Source organism: Hippoglossus hippoglossus, unplaced genomic scaffold (genome assembly GCF_009819705.1).
Source record: "Hippoglossus hippoglossus isolate fHipHip1 unplaced genomic scaffold, fHipHip1.pri scaffold_82_arrow_ctg1, whole genome shotgun sequence".
Taxonomy (NCBI): domain Eukaryota; kingdom Metazoa; phylum Chordata; class Actinopteri; order Pleuronectiformes; family Pleuronectidae; genus Hippoglossus; species Hippoglossus hippoglossus.
The window spans coordinates 1-18481 of NW_022986835.1; the positions used below are offsets into that span (position 1 = coordinate 1).

At 41.0% G+C, this 18481-nt stretch overlaps 3 protein-coding genes across 8 annotated transcripts; 1 reads left to right on the forward strand and 2 right to left on the reverse strand.

Moving 5' to 3' along the window:
- Nucleotides 1-608: 608 nt before the first annotated feature.
- LOC117759043 (excitatory amino acid transporter 5-like) lies at nucleotides 609-3967 on the forward strand (the record flags this gene model as incomplete). Its single annotated transcript, XM_034581024.1, has 5 exons — nucleotides 609-886; nucleotides 1002-1196; nucleotides 1270-1404; nucleotides 1506-1656; nucleotides 2560-3967. Coding segments are annotated over 5 exons (906 nt in total), but the record flags the coding sequence as incomplete, so codon positions are not given.
- A 308-nt stretch (nucleotides 3968-4275) lies between these two features.
- On the reverse strand, nucleotides 4276-12836 carry elavl1a (ELAV like RNA binding protein 1a). 6 transcript variants are annotated; one of them, XM_034581028.1, is made up of 7 exons: nucleotides 12629-12767; nucleotides 10892-10951; nucleotides 9176-9356; nucleotides 8541-8644; nucleotides 7798-7960; nucleotides 7435-7660; nucleotides 4276-7178 (listed from the first exon to the last, which is right to left on the reverse strand). In XM_034581028.1, exons 2-7 carry the CDS (start codon nucleotides 10925-10927, stop codon nucleotides 6854-6856), a joined length of 1035 nt encoding a protein of 344 aa, XP_034436919.1. In that variant the 5' UTR covers nucleotides 10928-10951; nucleotides 12629-12767; the 3' UTR covers nucleotides 4276-6853. The 6 variants fall into 6 exon arrangements, with proteins under 6 accessions (XP_034436919.1, XP_034436917.1, XP_034436920.1 ...); XM_034581026.1 differs by having other exon boundaries at nucleotides 9176-9368; XM_034581029.1 differs by lacking the exon at nucleotides 12629-12767 and adding an exon at nucleotides 11964-12483.
- A 900-nt stretch (nucleotides 12837-13736) lies between these two features.
- Nucleotides 13737-17230, reverse strand: tspan37 (tetraspanin 37). Its single transcript, XM_034581031.1, has 7 exons — nucleotides 16982-17230; nucleotides 16077-16268; nucleotides 15910-15984; nucleotides 15683-15781; nucleotides 14749-14901; nucleotides 14576-14659; nucleotides 13737-14310 (listed from the first exon to the last, which is right to left on the reverse strand). Exons 1-7 carry the CDS (start codon nucleotides 17042-17044, stop codon nucleotides 14233-14235), a joined length of 744 nt encoding a protein of 247 aa, XP_034436922.1. The 5' UTR covers nucleotides 17045-17230; the 3' UTR covers nucleotides 13737-14232.
- Between the last annotated feature and the right edge of the window lie 1251 nt (nucleotides 17231-18481).

The following is an 18481-nucleotide window of genomic DNA, read 5'->3' on the forward strand; positions in this document are numbered from 1 at the left end:
TTACATTTGTGTGAATGGAGCAAGGAGCACTGTTATATAATCGTACATTCAAACTGTGTATTATACAGTGTACAGTATAACATATGACTGTATGAAGTATGTGGACATCCACCCAAATATTATTCACTCGTAAAAATGTAGTAGAGAAGAAAGGATCAATATTTGTTGATTTTCCTGAAAATACATGAAAAATACGCACTTAAGTACAATAACAAAGTAAATGTACTTTACAACATCACACCACTGCTCACATTGGTGATTGTCTCATTCCAAACTCGTGTGCATTCATTTGCTGATATAACTTCCTCCACTCTTATGGCCTGGCTGCTGGATTTTGGCCACAGGAGCATTAGTGAGGTCGGCTGCTGATGTTGGACGATAAGGCTCCGGTGTCCCAATTAAATCTAAAGGCGTTTAGATGGGGTTAAGGACAGGCCAGCCAACTCCTTCCACACCAGTTTTGAAAAAACAGTTCTTACCATTCAAAAAATATCTTTTACATTATCCAACATAAACTGTTCAGCCAGTTTAACATATTATAAATTTCAACGATGATATTTTGCCCCCCCTAAAAATCTCAGTTAAATGAATGTGGAAGGGTTGATTAGATACGCCATCGAACACATCCTCTTCTCTCTGCTCCTCCGTGCAGGTACTTCCCCTTCGGTATTGTGTTCCTTGTGGCCGGGAAGATTCTGGACATGCACGACCCCGCCCACCTGGGAGAGAAGCTGGGCATGTACTTCATCACTGTCCTGTCCGGTCTGTTTGTGCACGGCCTCATCCTGCTGCCGCTCTTCTACTACTTCTTCACCCGCAAAAACCCCTTCCCCTTCATCAGAGGGCTGCTGCAGGCTCTTGTCATTGCACTGGCCACGTCATCCAGGTAAGAGCAGATATATCTGTTGATGTTTTCATTTCTAATATTCCAGACATGTAGACGTGGCCCAGTCTTTTTGGCGAGTACCTCCTTCCACGTCTTTTCTCTTCTTCCTCTGCAGCTCGGCCACTTTGCCAATCACCATGAAGTGTCTTCTGGAGAACTGCGGAGTGGACCGGCAGATCGCTCGCTTTGTGCTGCCAGTGGGAGCTACCATCAACATGGACGGGACAGCTCTGTACGAAGCCGTAGCGGCCATCTTTATCGCTCAGGTCAACGAGTACGACTTGGACTTTGGCCAGCTGGTCACCATTAGGTGAGAATAGACACCGAACTCGCTATGACATGTTTGTTGAAAGGTGTAACATACTTGATTCTTTTCTCATCAGTATAACGGCGACGGCAGCCAGCATCGGGGCAGCTGGGATACCTCAAGCAGGTCTGGTTACCATGGTGATTGTCCTGACCTCGGTGGGGTTACCGCCTGCTGACATCTCGCTGATCGTGGCCATCGATTGGGTTCTGTGAGTTCCACTGAAAGTTAATACGCCATATGGAGCATTGGTGGGTATTCTCGGTGGGACGGTGTGTAAATGATTTCTTCCATTTTTTTTACTTTTTACAGCGATCGCTTCCGCACGATGATCAACGTTCTTGGTGATGCCTTAGCTGCTGGGATTATGGCTCATTTATGTAAGAAGGACTTTGAGAAGGCAGCCGCCACCGACACAGAAGTTGCCACCACTGCTGACAACAACGGAGGTGGCCCCACACGGGTGAGAAGGACAGTTTCTATTGGTCCAGTTTAAATTTGCAAAATGAAGCTCCTGAAAACTGCCTGAATATATGAAGTATTTATTCTACAAGATTAAATATGAACCAACTATCAAAGCAAATTATGTCTCCAGTCTTGCATGTGTCTTTGCAAGGCTGTACCATAGACTGTGCACAAAGATGGATGACATGACAGCTTCCCTACAGTAAAACCAAAACGTCTTGATCGTCCCCTGGTGGCTGGCTGCATAGGTCATAAACTCTGCCTTCTCCATGTTAGTGAATGGGTCACGGACCAAACAAAAAAGTCCAGCTACACTTAAAATATGTTTTTGTAAAAGAAGGTTTTTGTCATTTTATACAATGGAGTGTTAGGGCCACAGGGGAAAAAATAGGGAATGTGTGTATGAATTAATGTTAAATTCAAAGGGATTTCATAGAGAGAATAGAAATTAACATTTTGAATCCAGAAGAAGTAGAATTCTGAAAGCATGGGATCTATTTGCTTATAATCTTGTTGCTTATAATTATTGTAATATTACGACTTAATTCTTTGAAATCTCAGAATTTCTCTACATATGGCCATAATACTGTCGTGATTTTAGAGGCAGGTATTTTGACAGGTTTCAGTTGTTGTAGTTAAACATGTGTGTAACTGTGTGTTACTGTCACATAATCCATGACTCCACGTTTATCTGTATATGCATCAGAATGGTTGCATATGTGATTGCCAGCTACAAAATAATAAACATAGACATTGTATTTAGCATGATTTCCAGTTTTATAGCCATGAAACTTTCAATGTCCCTTTTGATTTAAGCCCTGATTCATTATCCAATTCCCCAAAAAACAACAACCTTTCACAACTTTAACTGACTGTGTGGCTGTTTGCATGTCCCACACAGAGAGACACGGTGATCTCCTTTGGGAATCAGAGCGTGGCGCTGTCCGATGCCCCTCTGATCACACACCGCTGCGATTACGTGTTCGAGGTGGACGGAGACAACGTGCTGGAGAAGCCTGTGGCCTGCTACAACCTCTGCCAAGTCTGAGGCGCTTCCACGAGACGGACAGCGAGTCATACTGCCTTCTACGGAGATTCACCTCTCAGGATGGAAGGGGCTGACGTCCGAGGCCCTGACAATCCAAGTTGGGTTTCCATCCTAAATGAGACTAAAGATTGAGTGTGTTGGTGTCGGAGTTAGACGGCGTAAATGGATTTTTGCCTGTGCCATGCCGAAAACAAAAAATAACCCTCCATTACTTGACATTCACTGTACGTGTGTGTCTCTATTCAGTTGTGACTGGATGACGGGTTGTGAGGAGACGCATTAAGTTTCAGATGAAATCTAACTACTGTACAAATGCACCTGCAGACATGTGTTGCAGCGACATGCATTACATGATTCGTGTTTATCAGTTAGATGATCACAGCGGGCCTGTTCTAATGAGGTTCGACTACAGATTTAGATTTAAGTCAAGGTTCTGAGTTGCCTTAACTCTCAGTTCTGAAAATGAAACTGAGAGCCTGACTGACTTGAAAGCAAACAGGAAGTAAAAGATGAGACTCACATTCATTTTGTTGAGGTGAACCTTTATGTTGTCTATTGATAGTTATTAAAGCAACACTCACAAAACATATTTACATTATAGTACAAAGAAGTCACTTCAAGAATATTTGTTTTTATACATCGTGCGTTTGATTTTGTGTTGTTTTCTAATAAAAACTTGCCGTGCTCCAACTTGTTTTATCTTGTGCTTCAGATCAGTGTATCTCTGCCTTTACCAGGCATTCGAGAGCGATTAGAAGAGTCACGACTGACCACTAAAAGATGCTGTAAACAGTTACAATGTGCAGCTTTTGCCATTTCAAGTTGTGGTCATGTAATATTAATATTAAAAGTTATCTACATTGTCTGGCGATGAGTAACGACTCCATTGGCAGCACTTTTCGAACAAAACGTCGTCTGAAGTTGAGGACCACATTCGTTCAACACATATAGATTTTTTTTTTAAACAAACATTTGCTTATAATGTATTTCATCAAAAAACAGTCACATTATTTACTTTACAACTCAAAAAACACATTTAAATGAGCAATATCTCTTTAAAGCCCGACAATTCATGGTGGATGTGGATGTGGCTGAGGAGTTGGGAGTTAGAGCTGGGTTGGAATTCAGTTCCCTCTCCCCTGCCCACGTGTAGAGATGTCCTTTATTATTTTCCTACTACATAACTTGTCCGCAAATATTTTATACTTGACGGTTCTGTGATTCTTCATGGGGTTTTACATCAGACCACCTTACTAGTCTTTTTAGACTCAGGTGATTCCCCCGCCTCTTTTCAACATTTGGTGAAATCAATAAAAGGTTCTGCAGAAAAACACATTATTCCGTGTTGATGGTACTGAAGGTTGCAGGAGAAAACACGAGGACACGTCACCACCATCTGAGGTTGTTTGTTAGCAGGATTACACAAAAACTACTGAAAGGATTTTAACAAAACTTGGTGGAAGGATGGAACCCGGGCAGGAAATTTGGGGCGTGGATCCGTACAAACGGGCGGGACAAGGATTTTTTTTAACATGGGTAACAATAGGTAATATAGTCATCTTACAACAATGCTATTGCACCATGTTTTTATTGAAATGATCCAATGTTAGAAGACATTTAATGGACTTCAATTTAGTGTCCGTTCAAAAGCAAAAAAATAAAACCCCACAAAAAAACAAACAATAATCTGTTAAAAACACTCCAACAAACGTAACCACAAACATTGCCAAATAAATGTTTGCAGCTCCTCTGATGTAAAATACACCAAATCCACTTAAGAATTAAGGCGGAATGCAGTTTATTCCGACTGCCCCTTGAAAAAAAAAAAAAATTCACTTGCATCTTTTCATGCAAATCCAACAAGACTGCTGAGAAAACTAAACAGTACCAGAACGTCAGTAGAAAAAAAAAAGAAATCATGAAACATGACAGTTCAAGACTACAACAATTTCCTATCGCCTGCTTCGAACAAGTCACAAAGTATTGCACAAAGTTAAGGATTGACACACAACACGAAAAATACTAAATCAAAAGCACTTTTAAGACCAAAATCTGAAGCTGTGATGGTAATAGAATATATCCTGTAAGTAATCGATTAAATACGCATTTCATGAAGTGTCAGGTGTATTATTGCTGGGAAAATAATGGTTTTAAAAGTGAATCCTAAAAAGTGTGAGCAGGAACTGTCTCCAGGAATCATCTGCTACGTGTAGCTCCATCGAGTGGTTCCTCTGTGGTCAGGTTAAATCTGAAATGATAAATTACAGTACCGATGCCGATTCTCCACCTTGGAGAAAGAGATAAGACTAAGACTAAGACAAAGGCATCACAAGAAAAAAAAATTAGCAGTCTTATGCCAGTAATCTTTGCTAGATGGACAATATGAGAAAAGTGCAATTCGCATCGGCAAATCAAGCAAGTGGATTTGACTCTAAATGTCTGAATCGAACATTTTCCTGCCCAAACAGCCACATATTACAGTTACTGAGCCAGATGACAAAAACATCACCGCGACATTCAACCGGCAGCTGCTGAAGACAACTGTACCTAAAGTGACCACTTACAGCTCAATTGTTCTTAATACTTAACTCCTCCGAAATGTTGTTTCATGAAATGTCTGCTGGACAATCATTTTCCTTCAAATGTCTGTGCAGTCATAATCACCATATCTCAACTAAAGATTGGTCAATTAACAATTTGAAGTCCCAAAGTCTCCAATGAAATCACCATAAGTCTTAAGTTACTGCTGGACCAGGGATTGTTTTGTTAATCAGTGCCGCAGATTTGTTACAAGAAAAAGAAAACTGCAAACCATATCGAAAAAAAATAAACAAAGAAATAAACAAAGAAACAAACAAAACTTTCAGCAAAACGAAATAAAATTTAATGGTTTATGTTCAAAGTGAAACAACCAAAACAAAAAGGAAGAAAAAGAAAAGCAAGTCTAAACTGTAATCATTAACAAAGGCCATTAATCTCTCTCCAAATTTGAGATGAGCACTCATTAAAACAAGTTTGTAACTTACATTGTAACGAATAAAAATCTATAGCTCTAAAAAGGAAAAGAAAATAACTCAAAATCAAAGTAAAAACAAAACAGAACGGCAAACTGAGCATGAATGAAGTTGCTCTCAGTCAGCATCAGATATAACCTCAGTACCTCCTTAAAAATAAAATAAAAATAAAGGTGTGATTTTTACCTCGTGGAAATCTGCTCTGGGGTTTAAGGATCAAATCTCTCCCTGTCTTTGGTCCATTTCAATTCCCTACTCATCATTTTCACAGGATTCTTCTGCGATGCAACTTAGAATAAAAAGACAATTTACACAGGGATAACAAAAAAACTAAAACAAAAAAAACATCTCCCTCCAAGACTCGTCATGTTTTAAACTGTTAATCTGGTCGGAGGGTGAGAAAAAGCAGATCAACATCACAATGACTGATATTCATAGAAACCTAGAACAGACTGATTAAAAGTGCTTTGCTTTTTTTTGTTTTAGATTGACTCCAGACGGTGAGTGGTTGTGGAGTCTGCGTCACTGGATGATCATTTAAGGCATCTATTTCTAATTCTGATGGGGATCCAGGACAAAACACTGCTTCCCCAAAAGAAAACAACCACCAGCTCATTGCCAAACATGGTTTCCCCGTCTGTAGATTCTAAATTGTCACACTAAATTTTAGACACTTTGAAAACTATTTGCAGGTCGTTCTTTATGCTTCTGGATTTTCAGTGCACCCATCGCCTGCCTCTTTTATTCTAGTCCCCACAGTTAAACATGCAACAGATACTGACAGTATTTCAGATTTTTAGATAATTTTTCGAACTTTATCTTGAAGATATCTTGGGTAGCTTTTGCACTCAACATCTTCTCCCTAAAAAAAAAAAAAAACCCCACTGAGTGTCCTCAAGCCACAAGCATGAGAATAAAGATAAAAAAAAAACAGAACAACAAACAAAAACATTAAGTCAGCCTTAGACCAGTAACAAAAGGTGCAGAAGAGTCTCATTTCACTCGCAGTACACTAAAACCCAAACAGATGTGCCAGACTTCTCAAACTCGTACTTTAGCTCTCTCAAATAAAAGCCTGGTGCAGGTCGTTTCCCTCCCCCCCGTCTCCTCTACACCTGATTGTCCAGCTCTCTCTACTTGTGGCCCTTGCTGGTCTTGAAGGACACTTGCAGTATCTTGTCTCCGAGCCGGTAGCCGTTCAGGCTTGCGATGGCCATGGCCGCCTCCTCGTAGTTCGTCATGGTGACGAAGCCGAAGCCCTTGCACTTGTTGGTGTTGAAGTCTCGGATCACCTTGACGTTGGTTACGGCGCCGAAGGGGCCGAACATCTGCCACAGGAGGCTCTCGTCGGCGTCCTGGCCCAGGTTGTAGATGAAGATGCACCAGCCGGAGGTTGAGTTGCCGGGGACGCTGACACCTCCCATGCTACCCATGTGATCGACACTCATGGGGGAAAACCTGGAATAAGACGAATACATAATCCAGGAGCTTGTTAATCACTGCTCTACAAACGTTGAATCTTCATTTGGCTCTAAAGCAGAAACTAATCCTGTTATATATCTACAATCAAGCATAGTATTATTAAAAATAAAATAACTATGCTTCTTTCAACAAATGTTTTTCCTTATTTTCTTGAGTGCACAGTAAGTTTATTTAGGTTTTGGATATGACTTGCAAAAGATCAGGTCTTACTCAATGTCACAACATGCCTCACCTGAACCTCTGTGCCTGGTGGTGTACGGGCCCCCCGAAGCGTCGGGATTGGTTGTGGTAGAGCTGAGAAATGAGCTGCGTGTTTTTCGCCTGGTTAGGGTTGGCGGCAAATTTCACTGTGATTGGCTCAGCGGTCCCCGGTGGTTTTTGGCCATTCAGGCTCTTGACGGCTTCTTCCGCCTCCGCCCGCTTGTCAAACCGGATAAAAGCCACGCCGCGGGACACACCTGGGGACGAGAGTGCAGCTGGTGACAGCCCATTCTTGCACAAGGAGCATACCTACATTTCAGTGTAGCTGCTTTCTGGTGGCTACTTTTTATTTCTAAAAATATTTGTTATTTTCAAAAGCAAGGAAGTCATTCACCTGTCGCACCTGTACCCTGATCTACAAGTACTCGGGAGTTAATGATGTGCCCAAAACATGAAAACATGTCCTCCACGTCTTTCTGGGTCATGGCCTTTGGGAGACCGCTGATATACAGGTTGGCATCTTTTATTGTATCAGAGCTGGGCCGTGCGAATGAAACCTGGTGATAAGAGCAAACGATCCCCCGATTACAACTCTGAGACACACATACAACATAAAGTAACAAAAAGAGTACAAGAAATTAAATCTATCAAACTACTGACATTTTAAACAACTTATTTGAATTTACATGGACAGGTATATCGATTGTTTCATTAGTTACAATCATCTGAAAAGTTTTGTCTATTTACTAAAATAAACACTTTTTAAATCTATTTAAAAACTTAAAGAACTATTAAAAAACAAACTCGATCACTAAAACAGTTTCGGGTATGAAGTCTTAGGTCTGAGCAAAAATGAGTGGAGTCAGAAGCATAAAGAAACATTACAGCAACATAAAAAATGAAATAAAACTGATAAAAAGGTACTTCAAATACATATATGTATGAAATCAAATAAGTAAAATTAAAGTCAAACTCAACAGACATGTCAGATAGGGCAGTAAGTGAGCTGTGAAAGCAGTATCACTTTCTCGGGCTGACATGTTCTAGCTAGTTAGCGGACAGCACAGGAGCCACAGGAGAGTTATATGACATGACATCTTTGGTTTGAGAATTGTAGAACACCTTATTGCACGTTACCTTGATAGTTTTGGACTGTAGCCTTAGTCCATTCAGTGTACTGATAGCTCTTTCTGCATCACTAGGGTTAAGATAGTTAACAAATCCGTACCCTAAACTGTGGCCTAGAGAAAAAAAAAGGAAAACAATAAAACAAAACAAAAAAACGTTGTCGTTCAAAAAAAGCTGCAAACAAATAAATATTTAAAAACAAAAACAAATCTTAACATTGCATGCTAGTTCTGAACAAACAAACAAAACCATCTACAGTTAAACAGCGCTGGGCTGGTTGGAATAAATAAAAACAAGTCTGTGGTGGTGAAACGCTGAGAGAAACTAGGAGCCAACTCAAGCAGGAAAATAAATGTGGGATATTTGGGGAAATTAGTTACTTTATAAAATCAAAGAAGAAAGGAGTCAGGAAACACCTCTGTAGAATATATCCTGCCAGTAAAGACCAATTCATTTGAAAATGAGGGATAAACCAAAAGTCATAAAGCTGGAACACCACTGATGTACTCAGAGGCTGTTGCCACAAATTGTATCTTGTTATTTGCTAAGTGTGTAACAGGAAACCTTTGCCATTTAAAACAAAATCTTGGTTTAAGCGGCGAGCTCATCTGTCACAGGTCTTATCGCTTCAGAGCGTAGCGTACCTGCAACTTTGTCTCGAATCAGCTTGGCGGACTCCACCTCCCCGATGCTGCTGAAGAGGCTCCGCAGCTCGTCCTGCGTCATGCTCTGAGGCAGGTAGTTCACGATCAGGTTGGTCTTGGCGTCCTTCCCCTCGTCCCCTCCCATGTGGTCTTCATAACCGTTCGACATGTCATACACCTCCTGCAAGTCGGCCAGGTGGGTCGGAAAAAAAGGACACAAAGCAAGGTAAGCACGCAGAGTAAGCAGAGCTTACGTTCAAATTGAAAAATTACAAGAAGCCTTTCTAAAAATATAAATAAACAAAAAGGCACACGATCCCAAAAGCTGCCTGTGGTACACCTACACATGCAAAACGAGAAGGGCAGATGATACAGGAAATCAATTCAAACTAATTACTTTCAAACTCAATTGCTGGCAGCAGCACAAAGTGAAAATAGAGTGAACAGTCATGTCCTACAATTTATACTCTTTGTCCACCCTGCTACCTCAAACAACCCCTTTACATCACTGATACGGAAACCAGAGCACACAGTGGGTACAATAACACAACAAGAGGTGCATGCTATTTTAAAACCTCCCATTTAATAAATCTTCATCTGAAATGATGTTTAAATGTTTTTTCCATCTGAAGTCTAAATCAATCAAAAGCCCAAAATCATCAGTCGATCGGCAGGAGCAGATTCAGAAAGTTAGAGGGGAGGTCTTTAAGTTGCAGTCGGCTGGTCCAACACAGGTACCGCTGCAGCTTCATTCATAAATAAGGAATTAAAGCTGATATTATTTCTTGCTATTCAATACTTTGACTTTCTTGTCATTATCATGTTCTTAAAAAGAGTCTGAATGAGAGATGGCGAGTGTGTAAATGGGCTGCAATGACAAAAATTGGAACAAGAGAATTTAAAATGCCATGGTGGTTTCGTTCTAAACCACCAACAACTCAACTGAATATTTAGTTCGGACCCAGACTAACTGTTAAGGAACCCAACATAAAGGCCACACACAAAACGTTTCTGGCCCAATTGTGCCTACTATGTGTCTTGCGTTTCTATCACACATCATTCACACTGCCGGCTCAGAAATCAGGGTTCAACATCTTGCCCAAGGACACTTCGAGAGCCAGGGATCGCAACGCCAACCTTCTGGTTAGTGGCTGACACGTTCTACCTCCTGAGTCACAGCCATCTATAGCTAAGTAACAGATAACGTCACGTCGCACTGCAATCTAGTCTGAAGGATCTGAGATTAGTTAAGTAAACAATATAAACTTCCCAGAGCCAGAACGAAACATTGCTTCATTAAACTTTTAAATTTTCCGTTTTCCCCAAAATGCGGGTGTCGTGGTCGATACATTTACTGGTGGCTGCGATGGGATCAGGTTTGAAATGGGAACAAGTATGGCGGTCAAGCTGACAGAGGTCCATTCATGCAGGAGAAGGGCTGTGATTGTGTATTCTGGTGGGTAAGATCCACCGCCTAAGAGGATGAATGAGAGTCCTGTATTCAAACAGTAAACATGGGCAAAGCTGGTGGGAGCTGACATGCATATTTATTTTTTGATTTCTCCTAATGCCATCTCACCGTCTAATTCACAGTATGAAGTTAAATCTTTAAACAGGATAACAGGACATGAGGAGTCAACTCTTTGTCCAACACCTGACCAGAACATCTGATCAAACCAATATGGTTTGTAATGGAAACTCGCATCTCATACTCACTTTCAAGTACTTGATGTGTCCTCGACGAACTGCCATTAAGACACTTCACTGCTCCTGAGGCTGGGATAACAGAGAAGAAAAAAAGAAATCAAAAAACTCAGTCAATGTATGACAAAGAAAATACACACTTCAGGTGGGATATCCAGACAACAACCATTTAGCTCAATGGGCTTTTCTGATTTACTTGTCAGAAACCAGGACACAGGAACGGTCTTTAAATCACTATTGGCTCGTTTCTTCGAGAATAAGTTCTACAAGGTTGAAAATGCTTACATAATGTTCTGCATGTTACGTTCAGGACGTTACTTGACAGCTTTTCATTTCTCACATCTGCTGCACGGATGAGCCAGATGTGTAGGAAGCTGGTACCGTTATGAAATGATTGGCATGTGACGAGACAAACGCTCGCTTGTACGCTCTGCAGTTTGGGCATTTCTCTCTTTAACCCGTACAGTTGAAAAGGGGGATCAGTCATAGGTTAAACTGGGTAAAGCAAGACATACACAGACGAGAGGCTTTTTCAAAACAAAATTAAGACTTTTTAACACATTCTCGAGATGAAAATCCCTGTTAGTGACCAAAGATGATCACGGTGATCAGCATTATCACAGTATTGAGCTAAAATGAGCGGAATATGTGCAGAACTTTAACATTAACATAGAAGAACGAAGGCTTCAGCTGTAAATAAGTCATGTCCGACTATCAGGATGATGCTGAAGACAGCAAATTAACTATCAGTGTTTTCCAATGTTCAGTTCCCCCTGACAAAACTGAATTTAAAGCAAATAGTCTTTAACATTCAATATGCAAAAGGGTAGGCCCGGCAAAGTGTATTTGTATTGCACATTTCAACATCAATTCAAAGTGCTTTGTATCAAATATAGTCGTCACAAATTGCAAAAGCGACATGAGACAATATAATCCTGGATGACAACAAAAGCTGAATAGCACTGAGAGACAACCAGTCATTTCTGAAGCACTGATCCGTGATACATGAGGAGAAAACATGGCTGTGGTGTGATGTTTGAGATGAACGATGATCTTTAATTGTTGTGAGCTGATCCACCTCTACCTGGACGAGTCGCCCCAGCACAGCACTTGAAATCCGGGACACAAATGCGACATTAGCTTCAGGACGACGTTAAAACTTTGGGCCACTAATGATTATTTACAGTAGAAATAGATTTACTACACAAACAGTTTAACATCCAAAGATAGGTGAGCCCTTTATTGGCGATCTGCAGCTCACTGCGCTCCTGAGCTTCTCTCCATCCCGGAAAAAACGTGCAGAGGCCCGATTAGCATTAGCAGGCTAGCGGCTGCACGCTCGCTCCGGTCGGATTAGAAAAGGCGACACACGTACAACCAGGCTCAGCAACAACAACAAAAAAAACAACACAACACGGCGGATACTGGTCTTTAATCATTGACGCAAAGCCACCGACACAACCCGCTCGCGTACGCGGTAGCACGACAGACTACGTGGCGGTCCGGTTCCCGGAAAAGCTAACGCGAAGCACCGTGGCGCTATTTTTGGAAAGCGCCGGGGTCGTTGTGCTTCTGTCCCCGCGCCCAAAACCCCAACGGCCTGCTAACGGGGGCCGCGGTAGGCTAACGTTAGCCGCCGCTAAGCTAACCGATGGCTCCCGCAGGGCCGCGAGAGCGACGCGGCGGCCAACGGGCAAATATCACACTACGTCGAAACCGGGAGATAAACCCGCCATTTTATCATCTCACCAGCTTGATGGGGGGAGTGGGTGGTGCTTTCTGCCTTCGTCTCCCTGTTTTTAAAATGATTTCTTCACGACGTTCGCCTCCCTCCGAGTCGACCTCACGTAGCGGAGAAGCGGAGGAAGGAGCTGCGCGATGAGCCCCGTCACGAACGCTCCAGCCCGGCCACGCCTCTGCAGAGGTACCGGGGAGGTCAACATCCACCGGGGGTCTGCGCTCACCTGTCAGATTATTAGGAACCACGTACATTTACTTATTAAGGTATCTGTACTTTATGTAAGTTGATTTATACTCAGGTACTTTTACTCTACTACATATATCAGCGAATATGTGTACTCTCTACTTGAGTACATTTTTACAAAGCATTGCATTACATATTCAAATTTGTATTATTATTATTATTATTATTATTATTATTATTATCATTATCATTATCATTATGAATATATAAAATAAGTAATAATTTAGATATAGGTGGGTACATAGGTGGGCGCCAAGACCCAGCCACACTGTGCAAATACTTTTTACTTTGAATACTTCGACTTCATCTTTTAAACTGTATTTGTCCCCAAACCGAGAGAGCTCAACAAACTGCAATTAAGAAAACACATGCAAATAGAAAAAAACATGTGCAATTAAGAAAACGTCTTCATCAACGTGAGGATATGTGCGCTGCAAAAAGTCACAACTTCAATCATTTCCATTTGTATCTACAGCAAGGTAGTACAACACATAAGACATGCAAGAACATGGACATATTGTACAAGGACATAGTTATAATTATATCATAGCAAGTTAGAATAGCAAGTATTATAGGTATTTTTACTCAAGCAGAAAAGTTATTGTGTTACTTTTACCTTTACTCGAGTACATTTTCTCTGTCCATTTTCTTTGTACTTTTACTTAATTAAAATGTTACTGTACTTCCTTCACCAAACCTCTACAGAGTGAAAAACTGAAGCTGGAGCGCAGAGAATCTAAGCACAAGCACGGGCTATTTGAGTGCAAGCGCAGGGATGTGAGAGAGAGCACTACAAGTGTTGTAGCAGTTCACATACTTGTCACATCATTAGTGTCTACATACTTTACATACACCACGCAACAGACAAAATTGTGGTCAATGCTGTAAAGATGTTTTAGTTTAATTTCCCTCAGAAATGTCCCTGTTTCTCTCTAATAACATTACACACAGAAGCAGTGGAAAAAGTGCAGTGTCTACAATAATAAAAGAAATAAAATCAAGGTCAAGACAATATAACATTGCACATGAACACAAGTCGTCATATCACACTAATTTGTTTAAAAGTACTAAGATGTGAAAGATCACCACTCAGCAATATAATGCTACAGTGTTGAGCCTATAGACTGAATGGTGCATTCATGTTTAAATCAATAAACTGCTTTCCATAAACCATCATCAACAACACAACTGCATCATGTGCGTAACATCTTTAACCTAATTTCATGTGGCAGGTTTTGTAGTGTACATATATACACATATATATTGGCAGTAGTGGGGTAGGTGAGTTCACAAGAGTGTCTGCAGCTAAGAAACAATCATTTAACAACAGTCACAATAGACAGACGTGACGGGATCTGTGCAGTGCAGTTCAGTTTTTGCCCAGTATGTGATATTCCATGAATGGTCGCTCCCTCATCAGCTGTGCCACCATTATTAAAACGACAACCTACAAGGTAAGAGAAAAAGAAAGGAGAGGAGGATTCTGGTTAATTACAGGGAAATTAACTTCTGAAACTGGAATAATTAGAGGAGACATATGAAGCTTTTTCCTCTTATATATTCAACATGTTTGTTGAGGAGCCCCACCCACAAGTTAGCAGGATTGGTTTCTTTGTGACATCACAAACCCTGGCTGTTTTAATGGTTTTTAAAGGGGAACTTTAACGACGAACCAAGTGTGTACAGAAAAAACAGGATGAAGAGTTTCGCACCTCGACCAGAAAAACCACCGGAAGGCCCCAGATGATAAAACTCAGCACAAACTGTAAAGCCTTCTCCAGCTTGACCTGGCAGCCCTGAAAGAGTGAGAAACACAGGGGATTAATCCCACATTCATGCTGGTATGTTTTATATTTATGAGTGCTGAACTTGTCTTGATTTCTACCTGTGTGTAAAGCTGCCATGGCTGCTCCACAGTGCCATTGCAGGAATGGAAAGTAGAGTTGCAGCAGCTTTGGGGCACAGTTAGCTCACCGGTGCGATTGAACCAGGAGGTTTTAAACCAGTCCCTGTAGCCATGGACACCACAACACTGCAACTAACGAGGATCAAAACACAAAATACCCAGTCACTTACACCATCCATCCATCCATTGTCCACTTATCTGGGCTCAAGTTGTGGAGGTAGCGATTCAGGGTATCCCAGACATCACCATCTCTAGCAATGTTTTCCAGCTCTGCCTTGAGGATTTTGAGATGTTCTCAGGCCAGATGGGATATGTAATTCCTCCGGCTATTCTGGGTTTACCCGAGGCTCTCGTACAGCGGGAGGCAGCCAGGAGGTATCCTGACTAGATGCATGAACCAACCCAACTGTCCCCTTTCAATGTCACAGGGCAGCAATTCTGCGCCGAGCTCCCTCCAGATGTTTGAACTCCTCACCCTATCTCTAAGGCTGAGCTTAGCCACATTACATTACATTACATTTCATTTAGCTGACGCTTTTATCCAAAGCGACTTACAATAAGTGCATTCAACCATGAGGGTACAAACCCAGAACAACAAGAATCAAGAAAGTACAATTTCTTAAAAAAAGCAAAACTACAAAGTGCTATAAGTAAGTGCCATTTATGCCACCAAACGGAGAAAACTAAATTTGGCTGCTTGTTTTTGTTATCTTGCTGGAAAGCTGTGCCTTGCGGCTCAGCTCCTTCTTCACCAAAATGGTCCGGTACAATGCTCGCATTACTGCTGATGATACACAGACCCACCTGTCCATTTCACACTCCATCTCCGCCTCGCTCATGAACAAAACTCACCCACTAGCACAAACATGCTAGGGGTATGTGGATGCCTACAATAACTGAACTGAACACTCACTTGCTCCTGCATAGTATCCACAGCTCGAGAGCTGGGGTCGTGGCTGTTTCCTGTGTAATTCTGAAAGACTCCACTGAGGGAAGCTGTTTCTGAATCCAGCTAAACAAAAAGGCAAAAGACATAAAATAAATCTGGAACAAAATAATCCACAAACTATAAAAACTCCAGTGCAATGCACATGAACTCACCAAACGACTCACTGGTAACTTAACTGATGTTTATCTTACCTTTACAGAATGGAAATAAGCCAACGCAGTGGCCGTACTTTCCAGACAGAAGACCACGACGAGGAGATAAACAAACTGGAGTGGAAAGGAACACACTTTATTATATACAGCCCAAAGACTGTTACACACACAGATGCCCTGATTCACACATACACTGACAACCTTACCAGGCCCTGCAGACAGATGGAATCCCTGAGGCTCAGCCACAAGCCGAGGCACCCGCTGGCTACGAGGACAGCAGCGCTGGCAAGGGTGAGGATCGCTGGCATGGTGATGTAGGTGTTCGAAAAACATAAGCTGCCCTGCCAGTACTTCATCAGCAGATAGACTCCGCTCAAGCCCATCACCAACCCCAGCACCTGGTGAGGTAAAAAAATAAAAAATTAAAGACTAATCTTTTTTTGTTGTTTTTATTCAGTAAAACTCAACACAGTATGCATTGTGTCTGTATTAACTGATGATGTCAAACACTAGGCCCAACGTTAATTTCCCAAGCAGTCACAAGAGTGTATGTGTGTGTGTGTGTGTGTGCCCTGTGGTTTGTGTAGTGTCAGTAGCTTTATCCAAAAACTCAAATAGTCTGAAAACTGAAATAGTCACGACAGAAACCCAATCAGATGCCTGATTAAGAGGTTTTTTTTTAAAGCAGAGAGAATTAAATAGGCTAATTGGGTGTGTGTGTGTGTGTGTGTGTGTGTGTGTGTGTGTGGGTGTTTGTGTGTGTGTGTGTGTGTGTGTGTGTGTGTGTGTGTGTGGACCTAAATCTCTTTACAAAATCACATTATATGGATTTGTCTTCCTCGTGGGGATAAAACCAAGTCCCCGTTATGTAAATCATCAAATTCTAAGATAAAGACATGTTTTAATGTTAGGTGAAGGATTGGGTTAGGTTTAGGCTTTGATTCTCCAGGAAATGACATTACATTACATTACATTACATTACGTTACATCTCTCTCTCTCTCTCTCTCTCTCTCTCTCTCTCTAGCTTATGGCCTATGAAAGCTTGTTGTCAGAGCTGGACAAGAATAAAAGCAGCTGGACATACAGAGACAGTAATGGAGTGTCACTTACGCCCAGGAGCAGACAGGTCAGCTGAAGTGTTGTTCTCACTGCGTTTCTGCTCTGCTCGCTCATTTTTACGCGAGAGGAGCGAGTGGAGTTAAACTCCGGAGAAGCGTTAACGTGGAGAAACCGTAACCGAGCAGGAACTTTGTTCGGAGACAGAACCGCAGTTTTTATTTGATGGGAGGAAGAGGGAGAGCCGGAGTCACGTGTTTTTTTTATTTTATTATATCGCTGCAGACTTTGTTTCCGCGACACAAGGTTCCCCAAAGAACGCGGAAATGAGAGAGGCGGGAAACATGAACTGCACTCAGCTCAAGTTAAAAGACACCAAAGAGTATTATAATAACAACTCTAATATACATAATAAAAACAATAATAATAATGATAACAATAATAATAATAATCATATCAACAACAATAATAATACTATTATTATTAACACTAATATATATATACAATACTAGTATATAATACTAGGGAGTATAATAATAACAACAAAATAATGATAACTATCTTCTACATGATAAAAACATAGTTATAGTATTAATGATAACAATAAGAATTATCATAAATATAATGATAAAACAAAACTATTATTAATAATAACAACAATAATAATAATAATTTCATTTCTGAGTTGAACATTGAACAATACACCTCAACAAAATTAAGATAATCACAAACCGATCACATTCGCAGTTTGTTTGTCCGACTGTTTGATGTATGAGGGCTTTATAATATATATATTTTTTAAATATATGTATGAAAAATTAAGCCAATAAGTGAAGGACAATAAAAGGTGGTCAATGAAATATCTAACTTAATTTAGACTTTAATTGAAATAAATAATATATAATAAATAAATAAATAAACCAGTTTGAGGAATACTGATTATTCGTCGATAGTACACGTTTCTCTATGTTTATTGTAGATTTCTGTGAGACCTCATTTTGTAAAGAAACTATTTATAAGATGTATTTAGTGTAGAAAGAAATGTTAATATCACTTTGGTTACTTTCCTCCTCTAAAGCGATAGTGTGCTCAGTGAACCAGTCCTTCATGTCACGGTCTGCTGCAGAAACTCACAGCTGCAACAAACTGTACGTGGTCTGATTCAAGGTTTCTGTATCAGTGGCACCCACTTCAGAGATACAGTAATCTCCTGCATCCTCAGCCTGAACTCCTGCCTTTCTGAGTGAATTCAGGTTCTGATCCACTGCTGCTGAAGCGACCTGGCGTACTGTGACCACGTCTACTTATTACCAGGTTTCTGCAGGTACCAACTGAGATCATCATCAACGCCTGTAGTGGCTGTGCAGCCCAGAGAGACTTGGATGCAGGACACTGAGTCACAGAAGCACTGAAAACTGATCCTGGAAAGAAAAAACACAGTTTGAAACAGTTTTTCTAGTGTGAGGTGAAGAAAATGCAAGTACAAACCAGACATTCAACTTAGGTGCAAGAATGTTTGTAGGGGTTTGCACAGTGTGGAGCTGAGCATTAATA